The 20,696-nt window shown below is 39.5% G+C and overlaps 1 protein-coding gene across 1 annotated transcript; it reads right to left on the bottom strand.

The window, feature by feature from the left end:
• Positions 1-699: 699 nt before the first annotated feature.
• Positions 700-12,823, bottom strand: LOC119648281 (L-threonine 3-dehydrogenase, mitochondrial). The gene is made up of 7 exons (XM_038049936.1): positions 12,259-12,823; positions 12,038-12,186; positions 7,480-7,580; positions 5,343-5,469; positions 5,045-5,192; positions 1,437-1,542; positions 700-1,355 (listed from the first exon to the last, which is right to left on the bottom strand). The coding sequence occupies exons 1-7, from the start codon at positions 12,377-12,379 to the stop codon at positions 1,037-1,039; spliced, it is 1,071 nt and encodes a 356-aa protein (XP_037905864.1). The 5' UTR covers positions 12,380-12,823; the 3' UTR covers positions 700-1,036.
• Positions 12,824-20,696: the final 7,873 nt, after the last annotated feature.

Below are 20,696 nucleotides of genomic sequence, written 5' to 3'. Positions count from 1 at the left end.
GTATTTGGCAAAAAAAATTTACACCACTCTTTCGTATATATGGGAAGCCACCCACAACCTTCAAAATGATTCTGATGTGGATGCTAGGGTACGAAGTACTACTGGGAACTAGAACTAATCGTTGGGATTGCTTGCTAGAACCATTTTAAGGTAGTCTGATCAATGCATTCTAAATGAAGGAGTCCATCGAAAAACCTTGATTATCAAACCCTCCTTGCAGGCTTTTTCTAGGCGCTAGCCGGTTTTTCAATTTCTCCTGTTATGGGAGTTACTGTACTCTAATATGCGGCACTAAGTGTGGGCTTTCCATTGAAGTGGACAGTATCCATACAGCAGATTTCTCTATGGGGTAATTTGCATCCCGACCGCGACATGATTGCTTAAAATTGCAGGTCAATTTGGGGTTTATGACTTGGAGAGTAAAGCTTCGATATTAGTTAGATGTAGTGAATAATGTTATATTGCCACGATCGATCAACAACAACGGCGAGGTTGATACATTGCGTCCTAAATAGAGAAAATTTTCCTGCAGGTTTTATAAGTAACTCGATTCTTTTTCATAATTCCGATCTCTATGGTATACTCTACATTCTGGGTATGGGTATTTGAATCGGAAAACGAATTATTCAATTAATCTGCCATACATTCAGGTTAGTTCAATAAAATTCCCACTTATTGTTTAGGAAATAAAAGTTGAGGTTCATTGATGTGAAATATGTATTTTGTCTTTATTTTCTCTAATTCGACTCATAACAGCTTATTGAATATTCCTTTCTTATATTATAGTAAGTGTAAACTATATATAGTCCACAAGATTTGCTAGTGTTCAACAATCATGGAAATCTAACCACTTAATTACATTTAACAATGGCGAATTACAACGTCTTCCTACATAGATGCATATCTGTACACAACTAAAACTAGATTTGATACATTTACGATTTTTGGTTTCAATGGCAGTCCTTGCGAAACTTAACAGGGATCTCTTTTTTTACTACACTAATTCACCCACTAACCATTGGGTCCTCGAGGTTACTCAGGCTTTCGCTATAATTCGGTTCTTTTCAGGATTGATATAATTTTCTTGGACGTCTTTTACCATGAGATCCACCAATTTCTCCAAGTCATATTTATGGTTCCAATTCCAATCCGCTCTGGCTTCAGAATCATCGAAAATTTGTGGCCATGAGTCGGCAATGAGTTGCCGACTGTCTGGATTGTAGGTTACATGCAATTCAGGAACATATTTTCGAAGTTTTTCGACGAGATCCTCAGGAGTGAAGGACATGGCGGTCACATTGTAAACTCGACGTTTGAGACTTTCTGCGGGGGCGCACATGAATTCGAGAAGAGCTCTACAATGGGGAGATAGTTAATGAAAGTTTATTTTTCTGTGAAATAGATATAAGTCTTGCTATTTGGATAGAAAAACCAACCTGAGGCAATCTTCAATGTACATCATTGGTAGCAAAGTATCTGGGCGCAGATAACAGGTGTATTTACCATTACGAAGAACGTTGTGGAAGATAGCAACCGCATAATCTGTAAAAGATAGTGTAGATACGTATTGAGTGCTCCCTAAATAATAGACAAAGAAGGATATTTTAATTTAACCTGTAGATTTTGAAAATACGACAGTTGTCACAGAAGTACCCATCCTTACAAAGAAAACACAAACATTACAATGAACAATAGAAATGATCCCATGAGCATCACCATGACCTTATCTGCAGATGAAACGGTCTTCGTTTTTTCTAGAGCCTGTTCTCCCTTTTGAGTCCATTGTTTTGATTGTTTTGGTCGCGGGTGTAGGGGTGCATCCACGTTTTATCCATGGTTATAAAATGGCGCAACAATTCTGTTTTGTTCCTGTAAGATTTCGCTAAACACTCAATTGAAACATTTTCACGACACTGTTTTGCTAGAGTATGAGCGTGTGCGCTAAGGCCTTTCAAATTAAAGTATTGTAGCACAAAACGGTGACCAATTTTCTCCATTTTTACAAACTGACTGAAAGCGTTCACTATTGATGGCTGCCAAAACAAAAATTAAACAACTTGCTTGATAGATTGTGTACTTTCTAATATAGTGTCATTTTTCAAACAATTACCACCATCTCTATGTGGGGGCGGGTACCTTAGGGACAACCCTCGTAGCGCAGATTGAAACGGAAATTCCAAAATCATTGGAGTTGTCATTACCCCCGCGATAGGAACATCGAATACCTTAGATGTATCGTCAGCTAATTCGCTTAATTCACATTTTCGACGAGATCCTTAGGATCCGCTAAATAACTGGCAGTAAGAGAGTAGTATAGACCCCAAAGCGAAACTTGGATTGGTACCCACGATGGAGCATAAACCCTGGGAAACGCCTGCTGAACCAGCACCAACAGCTCTACCACCAAACTCTATCTCCGCCTCTACGAGGTGGTCGCTGGGAGTTTTTCCTTAGTGAAAAAACTGCAGAAGGAGAAGGATGAAGCTGAGTCTCCCGTGCCTAAAAATGGGACAAATTGTGTCAACTGGTCCTCCAGGTTGGGAGGTCCCGTCAACTGAAGACGACGGACAAATACTGCCACCACCAAGCATAGAAGCAACAGTCCGTGCAATCTACCGGCTTAAAAACCATAAGTCGATAGGAGTCGATGGAATTACAGTCGAATTGGTTAAATATGAAGGCGACCAATTACACCAAGTGGGTCATCAACTGATGCTCAAAGTATGGGAGAGCGAATCAATGCCTGACGATTGGTAACGAGACATTATCTATCTCATACATAAAAAGGGGGATATCACGCAGTGCAGCAATTATAGTGGTATCACGTTGCTGAGTACCATCTATAAGATATTCTCCTCTATCTTGTTAGGCCGGATAGCCCTATACGCCCAGAACATCATTAGCTCATACCACTCCAGGCAAATCAGCAACAGATCAGATTTTCTCTCTGCGGCAAGCGATGGAAAAACTGTTTGAATATGGAAATCAGTTGCACCATCTTTTCATCGACTTTAAAGCCGCCTATAATTGCATAGCCAAAAACTGTACACAGCCATGTGAAAATTCGGTATCCCGACGAAATTGATAAGACTGACTAGGCTAACCCTGACCAATGTGCGAGGCCAGATAAAAGCAGCAGGATCACTGTCAAGACCATTCAACATAAACAACGGTCTACAGCAAGAGGATGCCCTAGCATGCGTCCTCTTCAACCTGGAGAAACTGATTCGCGATGCCAATCTAAATGCGATAGACACCATCCTCTTCAAGTCCACCCAATTACTGGCCTACGTTGACGATATCGACATCATGGGAAGAACAACTTGAGATGTGCAGTCTAACTTCATACAGATCGAGCAAGCGGCACGAGATCTTGGGCTGCACATCAAGACGAAGTACATGGTCGCAATTTCAGTGCCAAAACCAAAAGAACGAGCAACATCGAATCGTACTGGTCAAACGAAAACAATGAAGATAGCAGACTACAGCTTTGAGACCGTTGAAAATTTCTCCTATCTAAGGCCGAAAATCACAACCGATAACAGCTATGACGATGAAATCTGCGCACGGTTGTTGGCAGCCAACAGAGCCTACTTCAACTTACAAAAACTGTTCCGCTCGAAACGTCCCACCATGGGATCAAAGTTCTTACTGTACAATACTATGATCTTGCCAGTCCTTATGTATTTCTCGCAGCTTGAGTTTTTAGTAAAAAAAAAACAGTAAACTTTTGGCCGCGTTCGATAGAAGAATCCTCCGAAAAATTGTTGGGCCCCTACATGAGGTTGAACGATTCCGTAGCCTACATAACGCGCGAAACCTATGAGCGATACCACGACCGTCTGGTTGTGGATAAAATCCGACTCAACAGGTTGCGGTGGGCGGGTCACTTAATCCGTATGGATGAGGATGATCCAGCCTGGAAAGTCTATAAGGGCAATATCTATGGCAGAAAAAGAAGACGAGATAGACCCTACCTGAGATGGAGCGATGGGGTAGGTCAGGACGCTAAACAGCTTTTAGGGATATCGAATTTGTGGACCTCAGCGCAAAACCGGGGTGTCTGGAGTTCCTTATTAAGACAGGCCTAGACCGGATACCGGTTATTGCGCCGTTGATGATGATCGACATATTGCTACATAATTGATTTGCAGGTCCCAGCGTAAAAGTTATAGAGACAATGCAGTGCGTAGAATGCAGTTAATACGTTAGGACAATGTTTACACGGATTTTTCAGAAATAAGGACCGAACAAAAGGTGCCCAAGAAACTTCACTCGCGTCTTTACATTGGTATAAATAATAGCGACACAAATTCTAACGCAGTCATATATTATCAATTAAGATTGGAGTTCAAGCTTAAAAAATGTTAACTCACATTGAAATTATCTTCAAAATTTAAACCTGACTCCAAAGAAACTGAATTTAGTCGGGCGATATCGATCCACTTCTTGCGAGTATTTCCTTTTGGGAGAGCTAAAAAGGCTTTCAGAGAGTTTTTTACAAAATTATTTATGCAACAAGGCACGAAAGAATATTTCACGATCCTTAACATTTCACGCCAGAAATTAATTTTGATATTTTGAGATTTTAATGAGTAATTGCCAGTTGCTGTTGACGTCATACACAATGACATTTGAATTTGGTTGAAATTTAAAATGCTGATAATTTAGAAAATTCAGTTTCTTTTCAAAAATGGTCTTTGGGAGTTTTTAGAAATTTTTTTTATTGTTAGTGAAATTAAGGCAGGGAGTCTATTCTCTGACTTATTTTCATATTTTTTTGAAGATTTTTGAAGACCATATATTATGGCCTATACACTTCGCATAGCTAGCGATGAAAATTAATGGCTTTTCTCTTACAAGCGCAACTATGACTTTTGACTTTTCCGCTGTTCAAAAAAGCCTTGAACCTTGAAGCGTAATCTTTAGCTCCACATATTGGATGTTTATTAAAGGGGAGGATCCCATACTCATATACTTCAAAGATATCCTAAAATATTAAACAGTTCGAAATCAAAATTTGAAGATTGAATATTTTACCCACCTGTAGTACCACCGCCTGGTGGATCGCTTGAAATAACGCCTGGGAATCTCAAACATCTGAAATCTAACCCGAATTTGTGATGATAATATTCGCCCATTAGTTCGGCATGTACTTTGGAAACGCCATAAATAGTTCTTGGTCTTTGTACCTAATCAATGACAGAAAAAAAGACAAAAGCTTGAAGCGTTAATAACGATTTATCTATGTCGGTATACATATATTTGTTTGCAACCAAAGTTACGAAAATAGCTTCATTATGCTTTCAAAAAAATAGAAAATTTATGCAGAAATTACTCACTGTCACATTTGGTGTAGGCCTTCTGGGACTATCAGGTCCAAAAGCACCAATCGTACTTGGTACGAATATACGCAAATTATATTGTTTCGCTAGTTCAATAACATTGTGTACTCCTTCAATGTTAACCCTGGGGAAGTTAAAATGAAATGATTTATTCAGAAAGGTTAAATACCATTATTTGTTGAAGTACTTTCACGTTCATGCACTTTTTCTTCAGTTTTTAGGTTTGAGAGTATCAAAATGAACACCATTTAGTCTACATCAAATTAAAAATAGTGAAAGTCTTCAAATAATTTGCCGTTCGAGTCGGCGGGTTTATTATCAACATGGTACATCGTCACAGTTTATAATTGAATAATTATAGAGACAACCGTTTGAAGGAAGGGTAATGTACTAAGCAACATATTCAGATGCGAAACGATATATGTAGAACTTCATTATTACTCGGCTTTTAGTCACTAGCCAATTAATGTCGTGTTTAGATAAAATTTAGATTGTCTGAACAGTTACTGACTATTACCAGAAGTCGTATATTCAAAAGAATTCCTGAAAACCGTGTTAATAAGATGTTTGTCCTAATAAATTTTCATATATTCGAAAAAATGCAGAAGAAACTTTGAGAACGAACTTTTCTGGGTTTTTAAGTAGTTATGGTTCTTTACAATTTTTTTGAGCTTATTAACATGATCTAGTAAAATTTTCATATAATTAAAGAATAAAAAGAAAGGTCATATCTTCGATCGATCCTGAGTCGCCAGAAGGCCCTAGAATGGTTAAATCAATATCATTATTACGCATTGAGAACGTGATCCCTTTTTCTTCATGTCGTATATATATACACCTCCTCTCCTTGCTTAAGAAGCACTCAAAGCTAATTCTAACCTGGACCGGTGTACTGGTAAAGATGCTTGTCGCTGTTACACCGGCACTAGATGTTTGCGCTATCCCTTATTTGCTTAACATCTTCAAACAATTGATAATTGTGAGGTAATTGGTGAATTGCGTTTATCAGCAGTCAATGTCTACTGTAAGCAGGACAGCATCGATCATCAGTCGGTGCATGGCAGATGCTACATTGCTCAAAATGTGCTCGAATGCATCATATCCCGAAGTATTTTTATGTCAGTTCGATTATGATTTTACTAATATGCAAGAGTTGGGGAATACTCTCCTACTCCTATTGATACGAGATTTGGTGGAAAGATGGAAATTGTGAATGCCCCCACATGCAGTGAGCAACATAGTTCTATATTGGATTTAAGGGGGTATATATTATATATGCAAAAGGGGGTGTACATATTTTTTCACCAAATATAGCCATGTGGGGTATCTAATGAGAGGTCTCGATTAGTACTTTTCGAAGCAGATATTAGTTTTGACATTGTTCGCAATGGGTAGCAGTGCGGGGTTCCGAAATGGATCGATTGTTTCAAGGACCCGTTCTCAGAAATTGAAAACCTAAAAATCTGAAAAAAATAATGGTGGTCCCTGCTAATGATATTTAAGCCTCAAAATACTTCTCGTTACGATATCTGCTCAAATAAAGTTAATGATAGTATACTATTAAATTTTGAAAATTTACTGCGAACTGCCCTTATATTGACCCTAGATCCGTCAGTGCAGTAGGATAGTCTTTAATAGGAGGCATCATACTGGAAAGTTTAGTAGAAATCCTATAATTATTATCGAAGTTATAGTAGGCCAAAGTTGTCCTTTTCAAATTCCTACGCCCTACGAGATAAAGTGTTATTGCCACGTCAAATTGAATATCGGGTATATTCAAATTGTATACACTACGAGCTATACATCAACGGGATTATCGTGTAGACAAATATTATTACAGAAAAAATCATCAAAACCTTTTATATCTGAAGTGTCTAGCGCGGGGCTTCCGGACTTTTTTGGTATATTTTAAGCTCATTAGGCAAATGGAAAAGTCGGTATACATACATTAGACAACTCGGGGTTTCCTTTAAACTCGCTAATCAAAACCGCGGGAAGGGGGAAAGCACCTGTTGAATTATCTGGTTTCATACTGCAGATTGTACAAACTAAATGAAATTTGGTTTCAACTCTCCCTCCTTCTTATGCTTTTCCATCAGTGCATATACTAGTAAGAAAAAAAAATCGTGTTTACCTTACAGCTAATGGAACGTTTTGTTCTCCAATGGCACTCAAAAGCGCTGAGAAATGTATCAACCAATCGACGCGATGATCGACCACAATTTTTTGTAAACCCTGGAAAGGAATAAAAAATTACTTGAACCATATAAATTTTAATTTATCTGTACAATTTAAATTTAAGGGAATTAGAGGCTTTATAAATTTTGAAAGTAAATGTTTTTAAGAATATCGTGTTAAAATTTTTGGAAAATTCCGACATTATTATTATAGTCATGCTCGATTAATGTTAGGACATTCCCTGCATACGTCATGCGCGGCTCTAAAAGCCTCCGTCTCTCTCAGTAGTCTTTATACCTAGAAACTACTTTGACCGTGTGTTTCCTGAATTCAAAAAGAATTGCTTCAATATCTACTTCAGGAGTTAATAAGTTTTGAAAAGCAGGTCTGTTTTTAAGGCGTGTTTGGCCTATAACTTAAACGTCTAGAAAATCATACACCCAAATTAAAACTAGCTTGACTACGGTCCATAACCCTTCAATTGGAGTACACAAGACGCCAGGCGCATTTTATTGTCAGGCCAGTGGTAAAAGTCGATAATATGTGCGCAAAATGTTAACAAAATGCGAAAAATGTCTAAATATAGAAACATTTCCTCTCAACTAAAAGAGCCTGCTAGTTTAATGCTCTTTAGTATAGCCTACACTACTGCATGATGATGTAATGGGGTTTCCAGTCAACTTCTAAAAAAATATCCTAATAATAAATATGCTAATATGCTATTATTAGCTTTCGTTAAACAAATATCGGTATCGGGAGTATTTTGGGGCTTCGATACCATGTGAATGGACTCCCATATTTTTTCAGATTATTGGGTTGATACCTTGTGGGATTCCGCACTCCTCCACTTTCCAACCAATGTCAAAATTAATATCGGAGGAAGGATTTGTGGACGATCTAGCCTTAATAATTTTCACGAACTTTGTAGACAGCTGGTGCCCCAACAATAGACTCGCGGTGAATGCCAGGAGGACTCGATAGTTATTCGGGGGTGGTATTTGGTACAGCAGCCAAGTAATTAGAAGTGTATCTCTACTCCAAGCTAACGTGAAAGCATCATATCTAAGAGCAATATCAGAAATCCTGCAAATTTTTAGGTAAGAATCACGTGGCTGCTGATTGAATGGTTTCCAGATTTGACTTTAAGAAAACATGCTTTGCCGTAATCACCAAGGCAAAAGAAAGGCCAGGAGTTGCTGCAGAAACTTGGTCGACTGAATGAAACACTCCCGATGTGGGCGTCAAGGTTATTAATGAGAACAAAACTGCACAATGATGGACCAATGCCAGTATTTGGCATTAAGCCACCCACTGTCAAACTTAGTCTAAAGGGTGTAGTTGGAACCATTCCTGTCGATAGGCGAACTTTTTTGTGAAAAAACCGGAAGCTGCTAACGCTACGCTTTCACTCTCCCTTAAGGAGGGGAGGACTTTTATCGGGACACTGCTTCTTTAACTATATAGAACAATGTTGGTAGTCTAGGCTATATGTATGTAGCCAAAGTAAGAAAGAGAAGGAGACGCATTTACATATCATATGCAGCTGCCCGACCTCCCCAGACCTTAGACGAAATCACTTTGGGCACCCCGAAGGCATGAGGCAGTTCAATGGCCAATTTTAGGGGGCATTGTAGTGAGATTAATGGAAGGCCTGCCTGCTTGGAGCTGTGGTTCCTCCTGTTGAACTCACCTAATCTTAACTCCTATACTTAGCCAAGTTTGCACTTACACTCGATTAGCCAATCTTTGGCATCGTGACAACGGATTCTACCCATTAATAAAGGACAACATATATGTACTAAATATCTAAATTGCGTAACTGATATAACTAAGAAACTGATAAAAAACGTAGTATACTGCCGGATAACAAGGTAATGACGCAAAAAAAGTGAATTCCAAAACAGAATATACTTTTGCTCAGAGGAAAATCAAGGAAAACAGAACTTGAAAGAGGAATGAGTATGAGTCAGATCAGGGTTATAATCTCAGGCCAGCGTAGAGCTGACCCCATTGCTTCCTAGTGTATTATTATGGTGTTGAAATGAACACCGTAACGGAAAATAAAAAAATCAGCCTGAACTGGTTAGTATAAGTTTTAGAACAATATGACAGCAACAGTAACAAAAACAACAAACGGGTCCTGTGTGATAAAATAAATTCTATACCAAAAATGGATGATTATTGACAAGCGAGATGCCGCATACATTGAATGATGGAGAGATAACTTTGGCGCCATGTTTTGTAGCCTGTAAAATCAGGAGCGGAAGGAAATAAGGAGTCGGAACAGCGATAACAGCCATAACAGTAGCACAAACTAGAGCCTGGATGCGAAAGAATTGATATCATCAACAAATAAAAAAGCCAGGAGGTGCAAGGAAGACGTGGATGTTGACGGCAATTTAATCCTCCTAGCAAACATGCCAAAGGATATGCTAAGCAAGCTGCATTCATTCGTTATAAACTAAATGTTCAAGAATTAACATTCGAAACACAAACCGCGTTGAAGAATCCAGCTACATGCTGAAACTCTGGATTGCGTTTGGCAAATTCAAAGGTTCGTGAAGATAATGCCACTTTCTCGTGTTTAAAAACAAGTACTTATTACGTAGTTTAATAGTACAATAAGGGAACTATTGAAACGAGGGTAGAAATATAGAATCGTAGAAGCTTCTCGTGAGCCGGATTTTCTTCATGGTTGGTCTTTTATGTATTGGCATGAAATATCCTGAAGATAGCGCACAAGGAGCCGTGACATCAGTGATCATTGCCTAGCGGAACGAAACCATAAACAATTTGCTGAAGAAACTAGTTAAAGTCAATAATGTTCCCGAGGAAGATAGTTCAGGTCAAAGTATTTCACAAGAAGATGATCTGGCAGATATTCAAGGGAATTGGCAACCTTTGCGTCATTAGGCATGATGGGGTGACAATGCCCAAAGATGATAAAGTAGGAATGACTAAATTCTTACCAGAGAAACTTATCGCAACAGATTTGTTACCATGCACCAACAATCAAGAGGTTGCATCTTAGCTTTAGAGAAGTCTTAATCGAATTGACTTCTTCTTCTTTTTTTTTTCAGGCTTTGTTCCGTTCACAATCGGAGTCAGCTCGTCGTGGTTGGTTTCACCATTTGGTTTTACTAAAAGCCTGATCTGGATGGAAATCACGAGGTTTACAAATCCCCATCTAGCGTATCAAGCTTCCGTTGTTTTGACCGGCCTTTTCGTCGTTTACGAGTTTGATGTTTGGCGAGAGAACTCTCGTTAGTGCGAATTACGTGACTATACTATCGAAGACGCCGCGGGATTTGTTAATGCCAGGCGATGAGGGCTTTATGGTTTCTTACTAGGGCAGAGGCAAATCGTCAGGCGCTGCCTCACTTTTGCCTGGGAGCAGCGTGACCGAAGCGGCTCGCAGATGTTGAGTGCTCCTTTATAGTAAATAACTGTCGAAGATTTCTTAGTTTTCATATAGGTCGTTCAAGTCTCGTAGCTAGCAACAACTTGCGTTTAAAAAAGTTTTCATGGGGGTTTTAAAGGGAACTTTTTTAATAGCAGTAATACCTTTTTTTGACATTCACTCGCCTTTCGTTAGCAGAAAATATGCTTCAATTTCGCAAAATAATGGTAAATTTTGAGGTTGCATTGAATCTCGTTTTGAGTTATGTCAAGTTCTTTGTGATAAGAATAGTCGTAGTAGGTCGAAATCATTGGATAGTCCTTCTTGTTTTCCTACGGAATATGCATGTACTCAGGGAGAAGATGGAGGCCATATCAATTGACATTTTAGCAGAGGAGTTACGTAGGCTTTACTGTAGCATGAGCCGGCGATGGCAGAACTAAAAAGCGACGACGAGAATAATCAGGACCTGCAGGTTGACCCAGTGTATTTATGTAGTTGTTATACCATGGAAAGGTTTATTAGCTCCTGATTTAGTTATTGACTAATTATGACTGGTGCCGTGATGTTATGCGTAACAATGATTCTTACTTTTGTCCTAAATCTCAGATATGGGTAATTCCCCAGCATTCAGTGCAAATAATAGATAAAAGTGGAGAGATCGAATCATTTTGTTTGAGGTGATCTTAAGAGAATTTATGTATATAATCCGTAATGATTGCCGAAAGGAATGTAAAATTAAAGAAGACTAGAGCCTACTTAGTAACTAGGGGCAGATCAAGGATATGCTTCAGAAATAGTCTTTTTCAAGCTGAAGGCTTAATTTAATTGCATGTGCGAAAATTCTACACGACCGTTTATCACTGCCTAAACTATATTAGATTGTTATGAATTTAGGGTTGTTCTTCTGGGACTTTTGGATATTGACATTTCCTCGTTGGATAACTTCTTTTAAAAATCAACTGAAGCTATTAATATTATTTTTTCAGCACTAATGAGTAATTAAACTATTATGTTTGAGTATAAATATGTATCGCACAATTTCTTTTAGCAAACTTCCAAAATTTAAGGGCGTAACGGATGGTCAAGTTTAATAGAACCAAAGTCAGCTTACCTTAAAATCTAAAATATCTGCGAAGATATAGGGTCCGCTATCCACAATTTCTTGGCTGGGTTTTATAATATCCGAAAGAATTACATTTTCTCGACCATATTGCGAGCGTAGCAACTTAGCACATTCTGTTCCCAATTGCCCCAAACCCCCTACAGGTAATTAAACATAAAGAATTATCTCACAATTTCGTTAGAATCACAATATTTGGTTAGACTTCTCACCCGTAATTAATATTTTCGGGGGTTTCCCAGTAGGTAGTGAATGCGCGAACCGTTGAATGCTTTCGAAATCATTCAAACTCTTCGAACTCCGTAGAAATGTAGTTAAACTTCGGCGGAACATTTTTAATTTGTAACTTTCCCGGAGTAAGTTCAAAACTCAGCTAATTTCCACTTGCAACAAAACTTGTACTTTACTTCTGTCAACTGATGTTAATTGCAATAACTAGTCTTTATCTCGATGATTGCTCTGATTCTGAACTCGAGATTATTAAAACGAACCGCACATACGTTAATGGATTACTTCCGTTCCTCACAGCGGTGAAGGCCCATCGAAAGAGGTATGTGGATATGTAAATTGTTTAAATATCGTTCGATGGCCTCTAGACGAGTTAATAAATTTGTATTTTATATTATTGCACCAGAAGTTCACTTATTTACTTTTCCAACAATTGCACCACAGCAAGGATATCTTAGTACACCCCCGTGAGGTGCATCTAAGTTGTGATGCGATAGTCAGCTACGCAGAAAGATACTGGGGGCACGGCACGCTAGAGATATGTAGCACGGCTATTTGGTGACGCTTCAATATATACAGAAAATGTGGCATTCTGTTGAAAGTGGATGTATCGGGATAATTTCATATTAGTACCTACATATATACTTAGTATTTTTGCGTGGGTATTGGAGAAGCGTAGAGTGAAAGCTTTAAACGCTCATAGGGTCAGCAAGAAGCTAGACTTCCGTGTACTCAAGAATACGGCCCTTTACCCCCCAAAAAAAGATTTCAAGTCTTTTACGATGAATTATTATTCCCCATTGACTAATCAAGGAAATTGTCCGTGTCGCTAGGATGCCAATATTTATTTCAGGAAGAGCGTGATATTTTCCAGGATGTTCATTACATATCGTAGTTTGCACGCTTTCATAGCTATTCTACGATTACTAGTAGCACATGTTCCCACCCTGTCCTCAGGAAGCGATTCACTTTCTTTACAGACTTGCGTACAAGCGAGTTTCAAAATTGTACTCTCCATTTCGCTGGGTTCATACAAAGAAAGTTCATATTTACTACGCTCCCTCAGACCTACGCAAATGCTAAGCTTCCATAGGACGCGTTCTAGTGCCAAACACGTGCCCGACATTACATATTATGTCTAGTGCCCTAGAACTTGCTTCAAGGTCAGGGTGGAGGTATATAGGAAGAGAAAGCACTGTCAATCGACTCTATTGGATTCCACGTTACGGAGCAAAATGAAAAGTGAAAGTTGTGCTTGTGTATCGAACGATACGAATATGATGAATGGAAGTGATTGATTGGGTTCGCCACCGAATTTATTTCCAAGAACTTCCGATTTATTACGAAAATGCTATCACACGTGAAGGTCAATGTTCCGAGATGAGAAAATTATATTACACGAAAGTTTTGTCAAATATTGCTGGGAAAGTCAAGTCTGCTGAGTCCATTCTTCTGTTCATAAATTTTCCATTTTGTCCCATTCTATTTTTATTTTTTGCTTGAAGACAGACAAAATGAGTTCGTATAGTAACAAGAAGCTAAATTTAAAATATCTCCAATTTGTGCATTAAATTCTTCTGTATATTTTCCACTCCTTTGGTTAAAATGAGTGTCACGTGTTGTCCACGTCACAGAAAGTTTGCGGTCGAGGACACACCTTCTTTACATTTTGGCAGAAGATATTTTTCGCCCCTCTTGATCCACGTATGCAGGAAAAGTTTTCGCTATCGGCATAGATGCAAATATTGTCGTCGCAGATTTTTCAGAAAAAAAGGTGGAAAATATAAATGTTGAAACTATGTCAACCCCTTGTCAACTGTGAAAATTTTAAATGATGGAGATTTTTTAGAATATTAATGTTCTCATAATATATATTTTTGCAATAGAAATGATTTTTAGAACGATATGCGTTGAATGGGGAAAGTATAGGTATAAAAAAGAATAAAATGATGCGGTTGACTACGTGAAAAAATGCAAAAATTGAGGAGTCTAGGTTGTTAGTTGAATGCGTCTTGCATTGTGATGTCGAAAAGAAATATATTATTAAATTATTACATGGTTAGTTAATCGCCTTCCTGTTATATGCAGGTTTGCACTTAATAAGAATTCTATAGAACTAGGAGATCTTCAATGTCTTCTTCAATTTCAAAAAACATAAAGTTTCAGATCCATTGCCTTATGATTACTCCCAAGCTAGTCGTGGAATATTTAGCGATGATGGTAAATTCTTAAGATTCAATGTGCAATGAACCTGCTATGTTGGCAATGGTTTTCAGATATTTTGGGTAAATTTTAAATGGCGCCCAATGTGGGGTTCTATTAAAGAGAGTGGTACAAAAATATATTGATGCCTTTGTTGAAATATAAAGTATCCACTGCCAGTTTCGCCTTCTAGGCAACAAGTTCACAGGTATCTCGCTCGCATGTCGAAGTTCTTCTGTTGAAATTGTGGAACCACCCCGACGGTGAAAGCAGTTAGGAAGATTGCGATCACCTGTCGAACCACCAATCTTGATTTTATCAGCATTTATTTTTAGCACAGCTCTTCTTGCCTCCTTCTCTAAATCCAGGGTAACCGAGGCGTTTTAGGTTTCAAGAACAGGGACTCACTGTATTCCACTGACCGGTGATGGATATCTAATCAGATTGACCATATCGTGATCAACAATATATTCAGAAGTTGAATGTGAATATGCGTAACAAAAAGGGTGCTAGCGTTGGCCTGAAAAGGGACCATCATCGCTTATCTTCGGTTGTTGTCGTTACTGGGTCTGCTCGCAGGAGAGCAGGGCGTTGGTGTCACCAATTCAATATGGGCTGTCTCCGTGATCCATTTGTCATCTAGCAAATGGAAAACTTTCTAGCTATAAAAGCTGCATTTTTGTCGGTCTTTAAGAAGAAGGACATGAAAATGGTAATAAGGCTTTTAACGAGGAACTACTCGAGAAAAAAATCGGGTGGTAGTTTCGAGCATATTATGAGACGCAGCCTTGTATTTCTTCGATTGCACGTTGCCGGTGTTGCAGTTGAATTTCTTGTCCTCTGATTCACGGAAGATCGCCAAGCTCTTTTGCTCGTCTAACTTATTACCCTTGACGCATTCCTTGATGACATATATGTATGTTGTAATACTTTGACTCCTCGATGATGTGCTGTGCAGTCATGGATTTCAGCGTTGGGTTTTTCTTTTTCTTCTTCCTAGCCGTTTCCGCTCCTCTTTCGTGCTCTCCTCAGCGTACCGAACCCAGTCTTTTCGTCGGTCCCATATATGTTAGCTCCCCTCGCAATCTAGATACCTCACTTCATATATTCCGTTAGATTCATGCTTTAACTTGCGGTACTTGTGGGATCCTAGCCTACTTTTGAGTTGGTGCATCCTACTCGATGGCACCACCTTTTCACTTTTTTTAAGCTTCGACGAAGCTGCGGAGTATGCGACCCCTATTGATGAGTAATGTCAGTGGGCGTATTTCTTGGAGTTTCGCCTTTTTTCTTAAACTTTCAATAATCAATAGTTGAAAGACGTTCTTCATTCCGGTGTCGATTATTTCCTTTTCTCCTTCCTCCTTTTCTTTCATAAATTTTGCAGCGGTAAGGGGTACGGTGAACAATATGTAGACCATTGCATGCAAAAGGCCCATTTTAGCTGAATGGGAGTGGTTCGAATTTTCCGGAATCGTTCGCTGTGTGTATGTAGGCTTTCTATAAATATCAAAAATATCATGTTGTAAATTGATAAATATAATATATAATCTAATATAAACAATATTCAAAAAAAAATTCCTGACATTATAACCTACCTCTGTCTATGTCGCCTCTGACACTATTATGATTATTTACAACACCTGCACACATTGTTAACCAACACGCAGCTATTTTTAGAAGGTTGTAACTGAAAAACTATTTAAGATACGTTTTTTTTTATTTTGAAAGATACGGTATCAAAAAATGCAAAAGAGAAAAAAAATTGATTTTCTGAAAATTTCACACTAGTCCACACTAGTCTCCATTGCCTTCTATCTTCATTGTGAATCTTAAGTTCCGATGTACCTTATTCAGGACTTCCAGCATCTACCCCTCTTTATCTTTATAGACAATGGTGAAAATATAATCTACATATTTTGTCCAGATTTTTGGGAACAGGCCACCCTTCTGGTGCTTTTGTAGAACTTCTCTATGTCAGGCAGCTTCCTGTCATACATATCAGCGCAAGTCTCATGAGAATTTTTACTTAGTCAACACTCCACCAGATAAGGGGGATGGAAATAAGGCTTCCACGTCGAATGGCACTAGCCGTTCATCCGGTGTCGTCAACTCCACACCTTTTAGTTCCCTGATGAGATTACTATTCCTCATGGTTTTTAGAGCGGGTAGTCCCTGTGATTCCTTAAACCTACCAGCAGCGGCGATCAAGGCACTTAGGTCCAACCAGGTGAACTCTAAATTTGTATGGAATGCCTTGAGAGGCTGAATATGCTCGGCTCACGCAATGAGGTTTGGATACTGTCGGTTCTAGGCCATGTTGGGTTGGAAAGGAATGAGGTAGTGGACGAACTGGCCAAGAAGGAAGCAGGGGCGCCTCTATATTGCCTAAAACCCTTCTGTGGAATCGGAAATGGGTTCGTGGCTATGACATTAAAAAATTAAGAGGAACGGCTGAGGAAACTATACTGGGAGGGTCTACCAGGCGATGAACAAAAGAACGGTTTAAACCTCACCAAGAAGAACCTCCGAATCATAGAGTGAATTCTCACTGGTCACTGCCGACTAAACTATCACCATTTCGGTTTTTGGCCAAATCGCCCCAGGAAGTGTGCCGTGAGTTAGAGTCGCCACTAAAATTTAGGTACCTAGATTTTGACTGGAGATCCCTCAAGATTTGTAAGTCTTGGCCCAGTTTTTCAGAGGGTGAGTTACATTTGATGTAGACTGCAGCTATCAAGATGCGTCTACTGTCGTTAGTTTTAACTAAAGCAGCTGCCGGGGATCAGGTTTGCGGGTTTTTGATGGGGACCTGCTCAAATTCATAGTCTTTTCTGACTAAAAGGGCGGTACCGCAGTTGGTGTCATTCCGGATAATGTTATAATCGCCAAAATTAACGTTGTGCCTGCTTTTTAATTGTGTCTGTGAAACACAGCAGAAGTCCGCTTTCAGAATCTACAAACTCTTGTGCGGTGGCACGTTGAGCGTGTGAGACCAAGGACGCGGAGTTAAATGTGACAATTTTTAATTCCATAGAGTCATTAAAAGTTGGATAGCGGCTAATTGTCGCTGTTTATTTGTTTGGGCGGAAGCGAGCGTTTCGACCAAGTTTTTGAAGACCAACTTGTTACATTGAGGAACTTGAGGTGCTGCAGTTCTAGGAATAGTGTTCCTAGTTGCGTGGGTTTAGGGGGGCTGCAGCTCTAGGAAGTGTATTCCTGGCGGCTTGAGCGTAAGAAACGCCTGGTTAGGCCAAGCTTTGTGACATCTAAGTCACCGCCTGTTTGGCTCTCATGCCCTCAGCATTTTTTTTGTCCTGCCAGGTTCCCTTCTGGCAACCATGTCCTTGTATGCCGCGCATCCGCGGTAGTTGGCGGGATGTCCGGTCTGGCCGCAATTGTAGCAAGTTAGTATGTCTTCCGTGGGACTTGGGAATTCCCCTTGCACATGAGTTTTAGTGCACCTGACGCACCTGCGCACGATGAAGCAATTGAGGGCGATGTGCCCGAAGTTTTGGCAGTTGTAGCACTGCACTTCCTGAATAGGCTTGACTTTCTCAAGCGAAATTTTTTGCAGGAGTATATACTTCACCTTAAATGCTTTATTGATCTCTTGAGAGGGCTCGAAAGTAGCCATGAACAGTCCCGATTGCGACTTCAACGGAACCGCCGGGTTCTGGCTATGCAGAAGCTTGTCGGCTCGCGTGACTAGATTCGACACGCTTTTCACCTTTAAGTGCGGATATTCTTCATTGAGTTTGCGCATTATGTCGGCAGGGTCTGTCTCTCTGTGGAGACACCGGATAACTAAGGGCTGAGTCCTTAGAGCTGGTAGGGTGCTGGTTGTGGCATCTAGCCTCTTTGCTTTGATGAGGTTGAAGATCGCTGCATGATCTTCAAGGCTTTGTGCGAAAATGAGGGTACTATCGGCTCTCGTATTCTTTAGGGTTGCTTTCAACCCTTTCTTTTTAAGAGTCCTCAAGAATTGAGGAACATTGATTTTGTACCCGGTGATAGGCGGGATTTTAGCCTTTTTTGGGCTGGTAGTTGGGGGGAGGGTGCCTGAGGGTTTGCCGGAGGGATATTAACTCTACTGACACTAACCTTATCCTTACTTTTCTTCTTTCTCCGCTGGACGAAGTTGATTTCGTCGCCATCCTCTTCTTTGATGACCACTTCGAAGTACATCTCTCCTCCATCTTGGTGATGTTAGTCTTGTTGTTGCTCCTTTTATTGTTCACGTTGTTGTTTTTGTTGTTGTTCACCTTCCATATGTTGTTCATGTTCTTGTTGTTCGCGTTGTTGATGTTGCCGTTGTGCACGTTGTTGTTGTTCTCGTTGTTGATGTTGCCGTTGCTACTGCTCTGACATTGCGATTGGCATTCTCCCTTCAAGAGATGCCAAGCATTCCCCCAGCTGCTTAATTATGTTTTGCTGGCAGTCCAGTTGATGGACCACGGCGGCCTTTGCTTGCTTTAGCTCCTCGATTTTTTTGAGGAGGATCGCATTCATTACCTGCAATTCTGAAGAGCTGTCTTCCTCTTCAGATGACATCTCCTCCGGGAGTATCATTTTACACTTCTTGGCGGACACCCTGTGCCCAAGCCCGTACCTGCTGTTGCACACAACAGCTCTGAAATATAAACAAAACTTTTTACTTTACATGTTCTTTTATCATATAAATTTACCTTGGACGTGTAATGGCACCATTTTCCAGAATAGATACTTCCTTGTGAGTCACTTGTGAGTCCTCGATGAGCTTCAGCTTCTGGTGACTGTTCGTTTCGGAGCGAACAGGCTTTCTCTTCGGTGCTTACCATGGATATTATACCTACGTCTGTGTTCATCGTATGTATCCGTCCAAGCGATAACCATCCCGTTTTGGTGTTAATGACGCATGGAGATCCTTACCTAAATCCATGTAGTAGGTTAGTTATTGTAGATCCCCATCTAAATTGTAAACCTATTGTTCTCTATTACTAATATTTTGAGCCAAATCATTCTTGCATTTCGACTGTGAAATGAAAGTTATGAAACATACTTGAAATAACTAATAAATTCATCAAATTCATTCAAAATCATTCACGGGGTTGCAAGCCAATGAAAGATTTATGCAGTTTCGTAAATATCTAGCCGAGCAAAATTTCAGTCAAGGACTTTTATCACAATTATATCATTTATCTTATATTTTTTGAATAGACTCTTTCAATTCTTTGGTGGTTGTTATAATTTTCCGCCAACATCTGGTTGTCAGTTCAAAATCTGGCACGGTATATTTCAAATTTTACCATTTTGTATATATGTATGTAGATTCAATTCCAATAGATTATCTGAATTAACAATAGAATTACCTTCTCCTTGAAACTGTGCTCATATATGTAATTGAATAGCGATTTTCTTGCAGATGAAAAGTTGAAGTTATGGCCGGAATCAAGTAGGGCCATTGGACCGATAATCTGGTATCTATTTGCCATGCTTTGAAGATGTTAGTCATTTATAATGTTTCTTTTTGAGGAATGCATGTGTGTTACGGGAAACTATTCCTAGAGCTACGGGGGAGACAATCATTTCTATTTAGTTCATGTAACTCACTGCTGTTGACGACGGTACCATTTTCTTAGGTAATCTTCGAACATGTTTCGTTACAGTTGAAACACAAAAAACAATGGTGTCTGTATAGTTTTCCTTCCTCTCAGTGTGACTATATGGTATTGTTGTTTTGGAAACGCTGAAGAATTTTTCATCGCGAAATATCGAAGGAGAGGAAAATTGGTGAGCTTAAGTGATTTACGGACAGAGCCGGAGTCTTTCGTGATGGGATTCGAGGCTTTCCTACAGTAGTTAAGAGGCTTCAAGTTGGTTTAAAGTTTCGATCAAGTCACTAGGCTCATCGTAGTGAATAGATTTAACCAGTTATATTCTGAAGATGGATAATTAATATTTTAATGGTCGTGAGTTACTATGAGTTCCTAAAACCTCATATTTGCTTACGCCCAAATCGCTCGTCATTCGTCTCTGGTTACCTGTTGGAAAATTCCCTCCAAGGGGAATGCAATCTCACACCCCAGAAAACTTCTTCTCTAACCTGAAGCTAGTGATGGCATTTAGTTCCACCTGCATGATTTCCCTCGTAACATCCGAACGGGTACACTATGGCAAAACTGCAAGTCTTTCGAGTTACTGATTTCATTTGAATCAGTTTAAATTGGACACTAAACGG

The sequence above is a fragment of the Hermetia illucens genome, chromosome 2, assembly GCF_905115235.1.
Source record: "Hermetia illucens chromosome 2, iHerIll2.2.curated.20191125, whole genome shotgun sequence".
NCBI lineage: Eukaryota > Metazoa > Arthropoda > Insecta > Diptera > Stratiomyidae > Hermetia > Hermetia illucens.
The sequence above is the reverse complement of the archived record's forward strand: the minus strand, read 5'-3'. Positions and strand labels throughout refer to the sequence as shown.